General features: G+C 41.5%; 1 protein-coding gene across 2 annotated transcripts in view; it reads right to left on the reverse strand.

The window, feature by feature from the left end:
* Positions 1-16,917, reverse strand: part of MCCC2 (methylcrotonyl-CoA carboxylase subunit 2) — a 73,189-nt gene that overhangs the window by 13,880 nt on the left and 42,392 nt on the right. For both annotated transcript variants that reach the window (XM_078449143.2, XM_060635586.3), the window contains 6 exons: positions 11,916-11,980; positions 6,633-6,732; positions 6,433-6,528; positions 4,897-4,969; positions 1,460-1,536; positions 458-524 (listed from right to left, as the gene is read on the reverse strand). In XM_078449143.2, coding sequence (XP_078305269.1) covers positions 458-524; positions 1,460-1,536; positions 4,897-4,969; positions 6,433-6,528; positions 6,633-6,732; positions 11,916-11,980 — 478 coding nt within the window. The remainder of the gene's footprint in view (positions 1-457; positions 525-1,459; positions 1,537-4,896; positions 4,970-6,432; positions 6,529-6,632; positions 6,733-11,915; positions 11,981-16,917) is intronic.

The following is a 16,917-nucleotide window of genomic DNA, read 5'->3' on the forward strand; positions in this document are numbered from 1 at the left end:
CTAGTATGTCACTTCAGGTAGAATTAACCACACAATAAAAGATGAGGAAAAGGAAGGAGCATAGCATGTGCTTGAAATCCTTTATGGAAAACAAAGTGCTAGGAAAGAGATGATGGGTCAGACAACACTCTCTGGTAGTGAGATCAGTATTTCTGGGAGAGAACAGAGCCCTGCCGGGGCGGGGGAGGAAGGGGCGTAGGTATGCGCGTGTAGGAGTAAAGGGAGGCCCTCTGACTGTGATACATGTAACTGAGAAACTGCTTTATCCAAATAGGGATAAACATCTCATTTTAGATTCATGAAGTGTTAACCCTTGAAGAGACTCTACAAAAGAGTATCCAGTTGAACTTTTTGCTATAATGGAAGTGCTCTATGTCTACACTGCCCAATATCTGAGTCCTACTGGACAGTTAATCTCTGGAATAATGCAACAAAACTGATTAAGCTATTTTCTTACCGGTAATGTTTTGAAGGAACAGCAGAGGAATATTCCTTTGGCAGCATAACTGGATGAAGTGAGCCCCCTATAAGCAAATGAGGTAATCTTTTTAAAGGGGGGTGAACAAATCTGTAGCCATCATGCATCCTACAAACACCATACCTGGGTCAGCGGTAGGAAAGTGTACCCTGTGCTTGGCTAGTTTGACCTTACAGTAACACTAACAACAATACTCCCGTGTGGACCCACGGCCAATGGGACATCGACTATGGTTTGTACTACATTTGTTTGCAGTCATGTGTGTGATCACTGGCTCACAGCTGTAGGGATGAAGTCAAATCACTAACATTCTAAACAGCAAGTGAAACTCAAAAAACTAGAAATGCTTGTCAGTGGGAATTCCTGAGCCTCACTATAATTCCTTAGTTTTCCACTTTAAAAGAAAACAGAGGGGCACCTGGGTGGCTCAGTCAGTTAACTGCCCAACTCTTGATTTCAGCTCAGGTCATGATCTCATGGTTTGTGAGATGGGGCCCCAGGATGGGCTCTGTGCTGGGAGTGAAGGGCCTGCTTGGGAATCAATCTCTCTCTCTCTCTCTCTCTGCCGCTCCCCCGCTTAAGCTCTTTCTCTCTCTCTCAAAATGAATAAACATTAAGAAAAAAACTTTTAGTAAAAATTAAAGCAATATAAGCACTTTTAAAACAAGTATTCCTACAGCCTGAGGATACATACATGTCATCCACAGCACTTACAGTTCAAGCGTCGTATCAAAACTTCCCTGAAACATTTCATTGTTTAAATAATGCTCTAGATAAAACATGTTAATGTAAACCCCCATATAAACGGTTTCAAACACTAAGATACACACACACACGCTCACATGCACATACAGTGTTCTGCCTACTAAGGCATCTGGTTAAATATTTTAAAGTTTTCATGCAATAAACTTTCATTCATTACTTGACCTTCAAAGTTTAAATTAAAACAGAAAATCCTGAAACATGTTTAACAGTACTTGCCTTTTTTGCAGATTCAGAAAAGAGAACTCCGTTATTTCCAATGATACCTATAGGGTATCCAAATATTCTAGCAAATCCTCAAAAGAAAATTGAAAAAAGATTTATTTATTCCACAGGATTTTTAATTCACAGCTAACAGACATAGTTACACATTCTTTAATTTCAAATCAAAGTTTAAAATGTGGGGATTCTGTCTAGGGTACAGAACAGCTCATGTCACAATTTCTTCTTTCTAAAGTACTGGAGAATCTGGGTTCTTTGCTTCCTTGAAAGGAGTGTGTTACCTGTAAAGTTATCACTTTGTCTGACTGGTTGGTTTGGTTCGATGATGGATGGGGTAGGGTGTTGCCCATTCATTTGTGTAACACATGTCCGAGTGCCTACTAAGTACCAGACAGAGGACATTCTGAAATGGAACAAATCACAGGTGGAGAGCCCTTTAAAGGCCCATGTTCAGAGCTATCTGTCATTCTCAGGTGACTGGCTTGCCTGAAAGTGCCTGTGGCAATGACAGGCCCTTGAGGTAAAGGGTATAAACTCAGCAAAGGCCAACTTGCTTTCTTTCTTTCTTTTTTTTTTTTAATATAATTTATTGTTAAATTGGCTTACGTGTAACACCCAGGCCAACTTGCTTTCAAAAGCGGGAGCACAGTCGAGGCCGGTGGTCACACAATGAACCACCACACTTTCATTTTCTCTAAAAGCTTCCTTTATTCCTCACCACCAGTCCCACTACCGCTGCAAACACCCACTCTCCATACACACAGACACAAAGGGAGAAGAAAAAGGGAGAAAACGATTAGTATGTGAGGGAGACACCTGAGGGGATTTCAGGAGGCTTTGTAAACCTGAAAAACTACAGAGATCTTCCCAAGAGTGAATTTCAACAAGCCTAATGAGGACTCTAAATAGGTATCAAACACTTGGAACCCAAGAGTCAACAAACAGTGCTTGTTGACAAAGCACACTCCCAAAGCGCCTGGGGACCCCGCTCTGTCTTCAAGCTCAAGATACACCGGCTGCCAGCTGAGACGCTCGGTGTGTGGTGTGCGACACAAAGTGGTGTGTGACACAAAGCAGGTGCTTGAAAAATTGTTGAAGGAAAATTAATGGATAAGAGAGAGTGTCAACCTGCTGATATGCCAGAACACTGAATTTTTAAAAATTTGTTTTTGTTCTTTACTCTGGCAGTGTCTTGGTTTTCTTGATCTTTCAGTCCTAAGATCCCAGCCAAAAGCCTATGCTGCATTTCTTAAATGGCAATGCCACTTACAGAGACAGTGCAAAGGGGTGACCTTCTCCAAAGGTCTAGCAATCTACTTCCACTTTTGTGCCCCACCCCCACAAAACCAGCTGGGAACTTGCACATCTCTTGGCAGTGTGGTGCTGCCCCTAAGGTATACTGCCCTGTGTGAGCTATTTAGACTTTCAACCCATCCTGAGCCTGGCTTGGGATCTCCAGGCACAGGACCTACTAAGTAGGGCACGTGCCCCACTATATCAGGGACACGGAGGAAGTGCCTTCACCAGCTTCCTTCGGGCCAAACAGGAAAGCAAAATGTCCAAGAAACTACTAGGGCATACCTAGGCAGGTGCAGAGGCAGGAGGAAACTCTTAAGAGCTGCCAGAGATACCTGATCCTCAGAAAAATCTGTTCTTCCTCCCCCCAATACTTCCTCCTGTCACCAACCTCCATTCATTCCCCTCTTCTCCTTCTCACTTCCCTTTCCCTTTCTCCAATCTTATCTGAATTCAAGACAGAGGAATTCCTCAGTATTCTAGGGGACAAAGGTACCACAGGTCATTGAGCAAGTAAGGGGCAAACTGGTAAAAACAGATGACAAGGACAGCCCATCCATCTTTGGAAAAGAAGCAGAAACAGCTCTGACTTGTTTCAAACTGCTGCACAGTGAGCGTTACATCCGGAACTATTTGGCCACAAATCCTGTCTATATATCAAACAAAAGTCTCTTAATCACTTAAACACCTCAATACAAAAACATAAATTCCACTCCCAGTATGAACGCTTTTATTGCTCATAAATCACACCAGGAGAAAGTGTTGTGATTTATCCTTAAGCCTTCACGTAGATTTGCAATTTGGATTTTTTAGAGTTATTTTTTTTTTTTGCTCTGATATGTTGCCTTCAGATTACTTACTACATTTTCTAGCTTTCATAAGACCAAATAAAATTCAGAGAATTCGTTTTGCCATTCGTCCAAGATAGATTATTATGGGTCTAGCATCTATGTTTCAAACACTTTTCTTCCAAAGCCTGCAAACTTAACACTTTAGATGAATGAATGAACTTTTATAAATAGACTTATTTGTTTTTTCAGACGTGGTTTTCTGTCCTGTATTCTCGGTCTAGTGTTTACATGATTCGACGTTAGACCCACACAGAGGCTATGAGAAGGTCCTTCTAGGAAGGACATTATATAAAACCTCCCAGTTGAATTAGAGACTAAAGAACCAAGGAAACAGTGCTGAAATTTTCAAAATAATTACAAATTATCCAAACAAGGGAAACCTGGGTGACTCAGTTGGTTAAGTGTCCGACTTCAGCTCAGGTCATGATCTTGAGGTCTGTGAGTTCGAGCCCCACATCAGGCTCTGTGCAGACAGTTCAGAGCCTGGAGCCTGCTTCGGATTCTGTGTCTCCCACTCTCTCTGCCCCTCCCCGACTCACACTCTGTCTCTCTCACTCTCAAAAATGAATAAATGTTAAAAAAAATTTTAATTAAAAAAAAAACCCCAAATTATCCAAACAAAAAGAACTACAAATGCTCCCACTAATTTTACTGCAGTAACAGGTCTTTACACGGTGAATTCCACCAAGTCACAGACAAGGTCCTGCACCACAGCATCCAGCCATCATCATACTAAACCCTCTGGATCTATGAAGCTGCTCAGCTCCAAGTCATCTTCACAAAATAACTCCTTTTGAATACAGACCCACATACTTGTCCTGCTCTAAATAACAAAGCTCACACCAAGTGCATCAATACCTGGAGATAAAACATCACTTATTTTCAAAGTAATAGAAAAAGTTCAGGGGCACCTGGCTGACTCAGTACAGCATGTGACTCTTGATCTCGGGATAGTGAGTTCAAGCCCCATGATGGGTGTAGAGAGTGCTTAAAAATAAAATCTTTAAGGGGATGCCTGGGTGGGTCAGTCAGTTTAGCATCTGACTTTGGCTCAGGTCATGATCTCATAGTTCGGTTCGGGAGTTCGAGCCCAATACTGGGCTATGAGCTGACAGCTCAGAGCCTGGAGCTGCTTCAGATTCTATGTCTCCCTCTCTCTCTGTGCCTCCCCCACTCACTACTCTGTCCATTTCTCTCAAAAAAAAATTAACATTAAAACAATTTTAATAAAATCTTAAAAAAAAGAAAAAAGAAAATGTTCATATTTTCAATTCTTTGCCTTTATACCTGTAACTAATGTGTCTCCATATAAGGCTTTGAACTCATTGAATCTGCTTCCATCCACGATTCTAGCAATGACCTAAGAAGAAAAATAACAGTGTCCCTGAGATATTATACTACAAAAGAATTTTTTGCATTAACGTTAGTCATAAGGAAAACAAATTCATGCTTAAGTTGTTACTTTCACAGAATTTCACCCTACACAGCAAGTCTTCTCACTAGAATTTCACTTTAGATGCATGGTTGATACCCTGAAGTCATTCTGGGCCCTGGTTTTACACTGCGTGGTCAGAGCAACAGCACCATGTTGCAAAGCAGAGAAGCAGAGAGACTGTGAGGGCTGCACGCTGGACTCAGAGCTCCAGGAGCTGCTCAAAAGTATCAGCTGAGGGTCAGGGATTCAACCACAAAGCATGGGATAGGCTCAGAGTCAGGAGACTTAGCCTCCAACCTAAGGGATCAATAGGACTTGCATGTCCTGGAGGGAGTCTCAGTTCTCACCTCTGCAAAGGTGGGACAAGGTTGTGAGGATGCGATGAACCTAAGCAAATAGTGCTGAGAGGAAGACCCAGCCCTGATTCCTGGCTCTACAGCTGAGAAACCAGAGTCACAGCCTGGCTACCTCAAGTCCTCTGAACCTCACTTTTCTCATCCGGTTTAAAGAAAAACAAAAAGATAAGGGGAGCCCTCTTACACCACTGGTGGGAATGCAAACTGGTGCAGGCACTCTGGAGAACAGCATGGAGGTTCCTCAAAAAAATTAAAAGTAAAACCACCCTATGACCAAGCAATTGTACTACTAGGTATTTATCCAAAGGATACAAAAATACTGATTTGAGGGGCACAGGCACCCCGATGTTGACAGCAATATTATCAACAATAGATAAGATATGGAGAGAGCCCAAATGTTCATCAACTGCTAAATGGATATAGTCAAGGGCAAAACTAAGGCACAGAATCTGATAGTAAGATAATTTCCTAATTTGAAAAAAAAGATAATTCCCTAATTTAAAAAATATTCTGTCAGATAGCAAACAAAATAAAAGACTACATGCTATATGCAAGCACTAAAAATTGTCAATCTAGACCAAAGAAGACCATGTCGACAATCTGTAACCATAGCAACAGCTTCAACTGTAATCAAGTCTAATCTCTGCTAATGTCATATTGATTTAAAACGGTACGTTTTTTTCCTTTCAACAACTTACTGACATTGCATCCACTTCCCAAAATCAGAACACTAAAAAGAAACAGCTGAAAATTATGAAGTTACCTACATCATTCCTAAGTTCCACAGGAATAATGAGTCCTATTTTTGAACAAAGCAAGTTTCATCATTGTGCAATGAAAACTTCCCAACCATTAAGAGGATTGTAATCCCCCTCTCTCTTCTAGTAAGAGATCATTCCCTTATATGTCACTCCCTACTGAGATCTACAGTAGGCTCTAAGGCACCAACCTATCTAAACAGATTGCAGCCTTACAAATGGATATAATGAGATTGACAGCATGGTTTATAGCTCACAGTTCCACTCCACACACCTCTCGGACATCAAAGTTCCTCTTAAGGTTAGTGCCAACTATTCCATACAATTCATCAGCAGGAAACAAAGGATCTTCAGAAGGCTCAATGGAAACCTGCAGAAACAACCATATCAACCTGTTAAAAGACATTATTCAGGGTAACATAAGTCAAAATGCTTTTCAATAAAATAAAAAACAGAAGAACATAACCAACTCACATCCAATTTCTTCTGATAATTTAGATTCCTCACAATCTTCCTAGTTATGTGAAGGGCATGAGTATCATCCAAAGCATAGTAGTCGGATACTCCAGACTTTCTACAGAGTAAAGCACACTAAAATAATCAGAACAGGGAAAAGGAAAAGAAGTATCTTAAACCCCAAATATCTTCTCTCACTTAAGGATAGCATCATTTCACTTCCAAAATACTTCAATACATGTCATCTAATTTGATTCTCACAATGGCCGTGGCAGAACGGTATTATCCTTATTTCACAAACAGGAAAAACTGAGGTATACTTAAATTAAGTACCTTGCCCCAGGACCAGCAGTAGCTGTGTAAGAATCCACACCTTCTATTTCTTAATCTTGACCTTCTTCTACTAGACCAGAGAGCCTTGCTGATGAGGACTTCTATTTAATGCTCCTCCCATGCACCTCAAACAAAGCTGTATATGATTAAAGTTCAACAACCACAGATGGCATAATGTAGTCCATAACAACAAAGTGTCACTAACTAACTAAGCTCCTAACAAAGATGCCAACTATGGTCTCTCATTTCAGAGAGACAGCTGAGGAGCACCTTACAAAGTTACACCCTAAGAGTAAGCTGCTATAGGTAACATACCAAGGCTTGAAGACCCTGTCCCTTGGATCAATGGTAAAACTGGGTATTGATAATAGAAGTGTGATAAGGGCCACTGAGGTTCCCATTCAATTTCAAGTTCGGTGTGAATGATGCATGGGCTTGCTCTATTAGTTTTATTCTGATTAGATGGCTTGTTATCTCACAGGTAGATATACTATGACTCTGTAATATAATATTAAAAATAACTGTAGGGGCACCTAGCTTGCTCAGTCAGTGGAGCATGTGACTCTTGATCTGGGGTTATGAAGTTCAAGCCTCACGTTGAATGGAGATTACTTAAAAATAAAATCTTTTTAAAAATAAATAAATAAGGGGTGCCTGGGTAGCTCAGTTGGTTAAGTGTCCAACTCTTGATTTTGGCTCAGGTCACAATCTCACCTCTACCCTACTCTACCCTGGCAATGCAGAGCCTGCTTGGTATTCTCTCTCCCTCTCTCTGCGCCCCTCCCCTGCTCTCTCTCTTTCAAAATAAATACATAAACTTAAAAAAAAAAATGTTTTAACTAACTAAAATGATGATAAACACAGACAAAAATATGTACCTGAAAAATAAAATTTTTCTTCATTTTATGAGTAACGACTAATCTGCTGCAATCTAAATTGTGATGATTGTGATGTCCTGTCTAGGGAAAAATGCCAAACCCTTGATAGATATTTCTTAGAAATGGGTTCTCATGGTGGTTTCAGGGCACTCTCTACCTCTGGACTGGGTGTTTCTAAATGAGAATAGAGACCGTGTTTAGTCCTGGCTACAGCCCCACACACTCTGCAAATACTAGACCTTTCAGTTTTTTTAACTTAATATGACATTTTACAACTAACCATATCTTTTAAATGCTTCATACATAATGCCAGCTATAACTGCTGACTTCTAGCTACACTGTAATAATTCAGTAAGCAAAGAGCAGCAGAAGGAACTACTTCCAAATCAGTAAAATGCTTTCTTTTCAAAACTGCCTAGTACTTATGAAAACAGCAGGAAAGGGAAACCTTTGATGAGACACTATATAATGAAAGTCTTTATGTCAAATTAACTCCTCAGGATCACTAATCAAAGAGGTTTAAATATGGATTTACAAAGAGGAACCTGGGTGGCTCAGTCGGTTAAGCATCTGACTTTGGCTCAGGTCATGATCTCATGGTTTGTGGGTTCGAGCCCTGCATCGGGCTCTGTGCCTGCTTCGGATTCTGTGTTTCCTCTCTCTCTGCCCCTTCCCCCACTTATGCTCTGTTTCTCTCTCAAAAACAAATAAACATTAGAAATTTTTTAAAATATATGTATTTACAAAGACAGAGAAAACCCAAAGCAATCTATTACACTATTAAAAAAAACAAAAACCAAGCCATCACCGCTTAATCATTGTCTCATGATTTTAAACAGGTTATTATTAATAATAATAGCTAGTAGCAATAGGGTGCTTAGCAGGCATAAGGCACTGCTAGGAGGTGGGAACTATTATTATCTTCATTTTACACATGAAGACATGAGGCTCAGGGAAGTACGTAGTTGGCCCAGTCACAACAGTAGTAAGTAAGGCAGTAAGTAAGTAAGTAAGGCAAACAGAAGATGAATTCTGGAACCTACAGCCCAACTTGGCATACTGCCTACAGTGTTTATGGGCACCAGATAACTTTTTTTTTTTTTTTTTTTTTCAACCTTTTTTATTTATTTTTGGGACAGAGAGAGACAGAGCATGAACGGGGGAGGGACAGAGAGAGAGGGAGACACAGAATCGGAAACAGGCTCCAGGCTCCGAGCCATCAGCCCAGAGCCTGACGCGGGGCTCGAACTCACGGACCGCGAGATCGTGACCTGGCTGAAGTCGGACGCTTAACCGACTGCGCCACCCAGGCGCCCCAGATAACTTTTTTTAAATCAAAAAAATTTTTACACTACTACTCGTCCAATGATATCTTCATCTCCTTCTCCCGTTAAGCAACCACAAACAGTGGCAGTCCACCTTGTATTCCACCCACCTGTTCCACTGGCGTGCTCCTCCCTCCCGGCTGCCTGCCACGGCCTCCCTCCCTCCTCCTCCCACACCAACGTCTGCCTGCAACGGCCCACGCTATCGATCAGAGAGGACCACAGCAAGTCCGCTTACACGCATGTGCTCACCATAAAGAAACGAGTGCTCTGTTCCACACATGCAGAACACACAACTTAGGTGTCCTAAGCACAACACCGCTCCCTTAACCACTCCTCCTATTGCCTCTAGTTGGAAAGCTGGAAGCAAGCTAGCATATTCATTTTGTAATTGCTTTTTAGCTCTTTGGTTTCTCTTATCTACGTAATGAAATTATTAATCCTGAGGGGAGACCAGGCCTGAAATTTTTCTGTGTTACTCACAACACTGAGTGCCATCAATCTAACCACAGTAAGCTCTCAGTGAGAAGGGAATGAAGGAAAAACTGAGGCAAACGTAGCTCCTTTCCCCAACTTTTCTTAAGGTGCAGTGGTACTATTGACAGGAAAGTAGAAATGCTGTACCTGTCTTCTTTCTCCTACCTACTAGACTGCTCCCATAGCCTCCTGCCTCTCTGGATTTGAGGTCTGGCAGCACAAAGAGGGGTTCATGCACCTGCCAAGCCAGGGAGCTTGATGATGAGGTCTACCTGCAATTTATACCTGGCTTCTTTAGGGTACGGTCCTGGGCCCTCTTCTTTACCCCCATCTTGGGGTGAGCTAGCTCAACTAGTCCCATGGGTTTAAATTCTACTTCTATGTTGACAACTCCCAATTAAAGATCTCCAGCGCTGATCTGGGGAGCAGACTCTTATCAATTAACTGCCTGCTCAGCCAGCATCCCTACTTGGATGTCTCAAGCGCCTCTAACTTACCCGGTCCAAGAGGAATACCCGATCCCCCTTCCCCATCCTCAGATCTCCTCCTCCCATCTTCCCTGTCTCAGGAATGAAACCATGTCAAGTTATCACCTATGTTACCCCACTTTCCTACACCCCTTATATGACATCTATCAGCAAGTCCCTCAGTTCTGTCTCAAGGAAGCTTGAACCTGGTCACTCCCCCTACGTGCATGACCACCATAGCCACCAGCATCTCTCACCTATACTGCTGATAAAACCCCCCAAATTGGTCCCTCAGGTAGACTCATGCCAAATCCCTAAATGTTCTCTGTTTTACAGCCAGGGGGAGTTTTTCTGATGAAATATTTCATAATAGCATATCTCTCCTTAAAACTCCTTAAAGTTCTCTTTAAAAAAAAGTCCAAATTCTTTAATGACAGGTTATGATATACAACAACAAAAATAGTAGCAGTTACCATTTATAGGTACTTACTTAAGGTACTATTTCAAGCAATTTATATGTATCATCTCAATCCTCACAAAATTCTAGGAGGTAGACAGTCTTCTTAGCCCTGAACTGTAACCCGAAATGACTAGACCAGTGACATGATGGAGCCAGCTCACGACTGACTCACAAGAGCCAAATGCGTGCACCTCTTCCTGATTCCACACTCAGTGGTGTCCTCTCAGGACCTTGCAATCAGCCTCGGTGGGATAATTTACATCAGGGGCATTGGCAGGTGCCACAAAGTAGGGCTTTTGCACCCCCCCCCCCCCCCCCCCAGAGAACCAGCTGTTATGCACTTACTGCTGTTGAGAGTTTAGCTAAGCTACCTCATGGTAGATGGCTGCCTCAGCATCTACTTCGTTTGACTGAGTGGCCTGCAGGAACCTTAAACTCACTCCAGCACGCTCATGCGAGCACATGCTCTGGACAGCAGCCACAGAGCACAAGCACGTGTAAGTCCTGATATGACTCCCCCAGCGACCTTCGTGATCAACAGTCTCCCTGCCTCCCAGCTCCTTCCTGCATGCCTTATGTGCTCCTTAAAGAAGACCCATATGGAACTGAACAAAACTCCCATCTTTGGGTTTGAATGGACTAAACTAGCGCTAGACTGGGAACCCCAAAGTGCTCCAACATGGACCCTAAGAAAAACATGTGCTCAGGTTCTGCCTCTGTCTGCGCTCTGCCAACAGCTCCCAGCGTGGTCCCTCGAGGCATGCCGTGTACTTCTTCCAGGTTCTGTGAGTAATACACTTGTCCATTTCAATTTCTCTCGTGGTCTGTTGTTGAATCACAGCTCACCATCCAGCACATTGTGCTCCACTTAACAAATATTAATTTCACAAAGTCTTAATGCCTGCACGGCACTGGGTTAGATCCACCTCCTATATGCCCTTCCTATACTTCTTTGTGGACCTTATCACATGTACACATTTATATCATTTTTTGGCAATTACTTATCACCCACCTCCCTAAGATGTTAATAAGCTCTCTGAGGTCAAAGACAATGTCTACCTTATTATCTTGAATACCTGTAACAGTGTCTGGCACATAACCAGTGCTTGATGGATGTTTGTTAAAGAAATGAGAAACCTGTCTCTCCAGTCTTTCTAGGCTACAACGGAAAAGCTGATGTTCTAGCTTAGAAATGCAGCTCTACAGTTCAAAGAACTGAACCCTAAAACAGCAGCTCAAGAACCAATGGACTGTGGTCAGACCTGGCAAGTTTAACTCTTAGAAAAAATAATTAAACTTTCTCTTAAACGGACAAACAGGCAACAGTGAATCCTGGAAAGAAACAACGGCCTCTGTTTCACCTGCAGTGCAGATCGGCACCTCCAAGATCCTCAGCTGAGACCTCTTCTCCAGTCGCGGCTTTAACCTACAGCAGCAATAAAAGTCAGGGGTGAGTTTTGCCCATTGGAGAAATACGAATGCTTACCTACCATGCAAGTCTTCTAACCTGACTATGGCTAACACTCTTTCTTCCACAGAGCTAAGATTCTGTTTTCTTATTCCACCCACCTAGCAAACCTGCATAAAATGGTCTCTAGTCTACAGATGAAAAATCTGAACCCAGAGTCACCAGAGAATTTCCTCACAGCCCCTGAGCAAGTGAAAGAACCTGAGTTGAATCGAGGTATTTCTGGCCTGAGAAAGCCCACTCTCCTTCTCCTAACCTATGCATGTCAAAGCATTTGTGTCTGTGCATATGCTGTTCCCACTACCTGGGCTCCCTGCTCTCTGTCACGTACCTGAGGAATCCCCCTTCATTCTTTAGACCCCAGCTGCTCTATGTGGATTCTCCTGACCTGCCCAGGCCTCTTCAACATTAAGGAGTCTCCACAGCAATTAAAAGAACAATGCTTGTTCATCTGTGGTCCAAGAATACTCCACATACACCTCCAACAGGGCACCTATCAGATCGTATGTCAATAATCTGCACATGTCTCTATTGTCTCCTCCATACTGTGAGTTCCTTGATAACAGGAACTGTGATGTATTTGTCTTTGAATGCTCAATAAATTTAATGAATTAATGCCATTTTTGGCTATCCTGAAAAATTCCAGTAATTATCACAAACTCTTAAAGGTACAATACCTTTAAGATGGCAAAAAAAAAAGTCTCTAAGATTAACCATATCTAAGATTCAGCAGAATATGACCAAAAAGAAAGAAACTCAATTAATAAATTACGAATGACTTAATTACAGCCTGAGAAATTCTAACAGAAAAAAAAAAAAAAATTATTTAGTGCTAAACGCCAACCTGATCCCTTAGGAATTGCTTATTGATTCCTACCTGTTTGGGTTGACTGATTTCTTTTTCTTCAAATAGAAACATGTTTTTATTAGAATAACGAATATTTATCTAAACTGCAATGTAGCAAGGACTTACTCCCTACCTCAGAAGCTCTGTCTTGGCTTAGCCAGTTAAGCATCTGACTCTTGGTATTGGCTCAGGTCATGATCTCACAGTTTGTGGGATCGGGCCCTGTGTCAGGATCTGCAAAGATAGCATGGGATTCTCTCTCTTCCTCTCCCTCTCCCTCTGCCTCACCCTGCTCATGCTCCCACACTATCTCTCTCTCAAAATAAATAAATAAACATTAAAAAAAAAAAAAAGCTCTGTCTTAAATAAAATATTATTGCACAGGGAAAAGTAACTAAAATTTTCACCTCCAATTATTCCACCCACAGGACTAAATTCTTGGTTCTCTTCTTCCCAAAATATTCATTGTAAAATAGCATTCAGCCCAGACAATAACTAATTATAAGAGGTGTCTGGATATTTAAAGTTGCAAAAAAGGAATAAACAACCATTATGCTCTATTTACTTATTTCCAGGGTTCTGACTAATATCAACTGATAAAATAAGGATTCGTCATTGGTTAATATTTACTGAACACCCACCCACAACATGTCAGATACTGTGACAGGTGCAAAGATGATAAAAATCAAAAACAGCTCAATCTACTAAACATTAAGTTCAGAAGACCGAAGAACAAAAAGATCCTTCAAAAATTGGTCTTATTATTATGCATTTTTCCAGCCACTTTAAGTGACTAAAAGCTATAGCAACGCAACCCCACATTATGCACAAAATCTTTTTCAATTTTCAATAAAACAAGTGTCAAAATTTAGAACCCTGAAGCGGATGAGGCTGCTGCTGTTTTTTGTTTTTTTTTTTTAAACCTGTAACCATGTCTTTCAGGGGGACACTACAGAACAGAGTCGAGTTGTCTAAGAGAACTGCTGACTTTGGCTGCCTCATTGCTCCTGGCTGAGGCACAGGGTAAATCTGAACCCACCGACTGGAGGACACTGCAACTGCACATTAGAAAAAGCTTTCTCTTGAAAACAGCTAGTGTTCTTCCATTATTCTCATGCTGCCTACAGTCCCAAAAAGGTGTCAGTCCCATCTTTACTCATTCTTTAAGGAAAAACAATACGAACTACTGAAAGTGTATACCCTTCACTAGACAAAGGTAAATTTTGAATGAATTCTCTCCTCTCATTACCCAACGACAGGTATCATATATAACCAGAAAAATATTAAAGAATAATTGATAACAGAAAGCCTTTTGAATAATGCCTTCAGACTTTTATTACATATAAAATGGAAGCTCTTCAGGCTTACCTGATCCTCAATAAAATTTATTAAAAATGATTACAACCATTTGGAAAATACACGTTTTTCACATCAAAGCAAGCATAAGCTGTTTTCAACATAGTTTTTTTTTTTATTTTTTTTTAATGTTTATTTTTTTTTTTTAATTTTTTTTAATGTTTATTTATTTTTGAGACAGAGAGAGACAGAGCATGAATGGGGGAGGGCAGAGAGAGAGGGAGACACAGAATCAGAAACAGGCTCCAGGCTCTGAGCTGTCAGCCCAGAGCCCGACGCGGGGCTCGAACCCACAGACCGTGAGATCATGACCTGAGCCGAAGTCGGACGCTTAACCGACTGAGCCACCCAGGCGCCCCTCAACATAGTTTTTAAAATAAATTTGTGTTGGGGTGCCTGGGTGGCTCAGTCGGTTAAGCGTCCGACTTCAGCTCAGGTCACGATCTCGCGGTCTGTGAGTTCGAGCCCCGCGTCGGGCTCTGGGCTGATGGCTCAGAGCCTGGAGCTTGCATCCGATTCTGTGTCTCCCTCTCTCTCTGCCCCTCCCCCGTTCATGCTGTGTCTCTCTCTGTCTCAAAAATAAATAAACATTAAAAAAAATTTAAAAAAATAAATAAAATAAAAAAATTAAAAAAAATAATAATAAATTTGTGTTACTATTCCAAAACCAAAGATGATTTTTTTGACAGAATTTTAAAGCAATAAACTTACTCTCTGAGATAGAATTCACATACCACAAAAATCTCACCTGAAGAATAAAATTCAGTGTTTTTTAGTGTATTCACAAGAACGTGGAACCATCAACACCACCTAATTCTAGAAGTTTCATCACTCCCTAATGAAAGCCCATAGTCATTACAGACACTCCCCATTCTACCCTCCTCTTGGTCTCTGGCAACGACTAATCTATTTTCTGTCTCTACATATTTGCTTATTCTAAATATTTCATAGAAGCAGAATTACACAATGCTTTTCCTTTTGTGTCTGACATAATGCTTTCATGGTTTATGTTGTAGCATGTGTCAGAACTTACTCCTTTTTATGGCTGAATAATATTCCATTATATGGATATCACAGTTCTAGAATATCCTTGACATTCTTCCTCTTACCTAATAACATTCTTAGATTTCATTTAAATAATGGGACATTTTTCTAAGATGTAGTAATCACCTGTGTCTTCACCTACCCTCCCTTTATCCCTCTGAAGTCTGGGACCAGACTGTGACACAAGCACAGCAGAGTGAAGACAGCATTACTGAACAACACTGGAATGGAGCTGATCAAAGAAGGAATGGGGAAGAGTCTAGGATTACGTAATCCACTCCTCAGTCCTGCATCACAGGCAAGTGACCGTTAATGGTGTGCAGGAGCCCCCTCGCCGAAGGGCCCTGTGCTTTAGGGCTTAATGCTCAGTAGTTACCTACTGAAATTCTAATTTTATTTATTTATTTTTGAGAGAGAGAAAGAGAGAGAGAGAGAGAGAGAGAGAGAATATGCACATGAGCAGGAGAGGGAAGAGGAAGAATCTTAAGTAGGTCCCATGACCGTGAGATCATGACATCACCTGAAGTCAAGATTCAGACGTTTAACTAACTGAGCCACCCAGGTGCCCCAGATTTTCTAATTTTATCTTTGAATTTGTGTTCTGTAAATGAACAGTGATGGGGCTTATGTGCTGGGGTTCAGAACTCTTGCCTGGTCTGCCTCCCCTCACCTTGGTAGAAAGGGTTCTTGGCTCCCTGCTTCTCTGCCAACTGATCCCTGGGCACTGGGCTCTGCCCTATCTGCTCTTCCCTGCCCCTGCATGGCAACTGTTACACCTGCCCCCAGTGGGGGCCTGGTATGGGCACAGGGAGGATCAGGGGTCAGGCATGCACCCCCTGGCATCTCAGGGTGGAGCACAGCAGCACCGGCACGATCCTGGGCTGGCAGTGCTGAGGTGTATTCTCTAGCAGATGACTCAGTGGAGGTGGGAGCTAGGGGACAGCCTTTTGCCTCTGCCCATTTGGATACCAAGCACATCCTAGAGCAGAGGCTGTATACCCTTGGAGGTCATATGTCCATCAGGAGTTGAATGGTGGGCCCACTGGAAGCACGAGTGCCAGGGAAAGGGTGTATTCCATGTTGGAGAGAACATGTCCTTAAATAGCAAATAAAAAACACCGTGACAGATAAAGGTACGACAGAAGGAAAATGTTTTATATTTTAGTACCTTTAACAGTATTTTTTTCTTCCTTTTTGAACAAGGGGTCCTGTATCTTCATTTTGCACTGAGGTCTGCAAATTATATAGGTGGCCCTACAAGTGATTCATAAAGATTGCTAGTATTAGAAATTTAGAGCACCTCTCATAGCTATTCTACATTGTTCCTTTTTATAAAAACTTAACCTTTTTGAAAAGTAGTATTTTCACAAGGCTCAGAGAGCTAAAGATCTCAAAATGTTTATGTGCAGAAAAAAAAAAGTCAAAAGTGTCTCTCCCACCCCATTCCATCTCCTCTGCATTTAAACCATGTTTACTGTATCTTTTCTAGAGTTTCTATATGCATACACATTATATGCATATACATGCATTATATATATGCATAAATGTATAATTTCCCCATTTTACAAAAAAGTGGACATATGTGCAAGCACCTTGCTATTTTTTTTCACCTAACAATTTATCGGCTTGTTGTTGACCCTGACTCAAA

The sequence above is a fragment of the Panthera onca genome, chromosome A1 (genome assembly GCF_046562875.1).
Source record: "Panthera onca isolate mPanOnc1 chromosome A1, mPanOnc1 haplotype 2, whole genome shotgun sequence".
NCBI lineage: Eukaryota > Metazoa > Chordata > Mammalia > Carnivora > Felidae > Panthera > Panthera onca.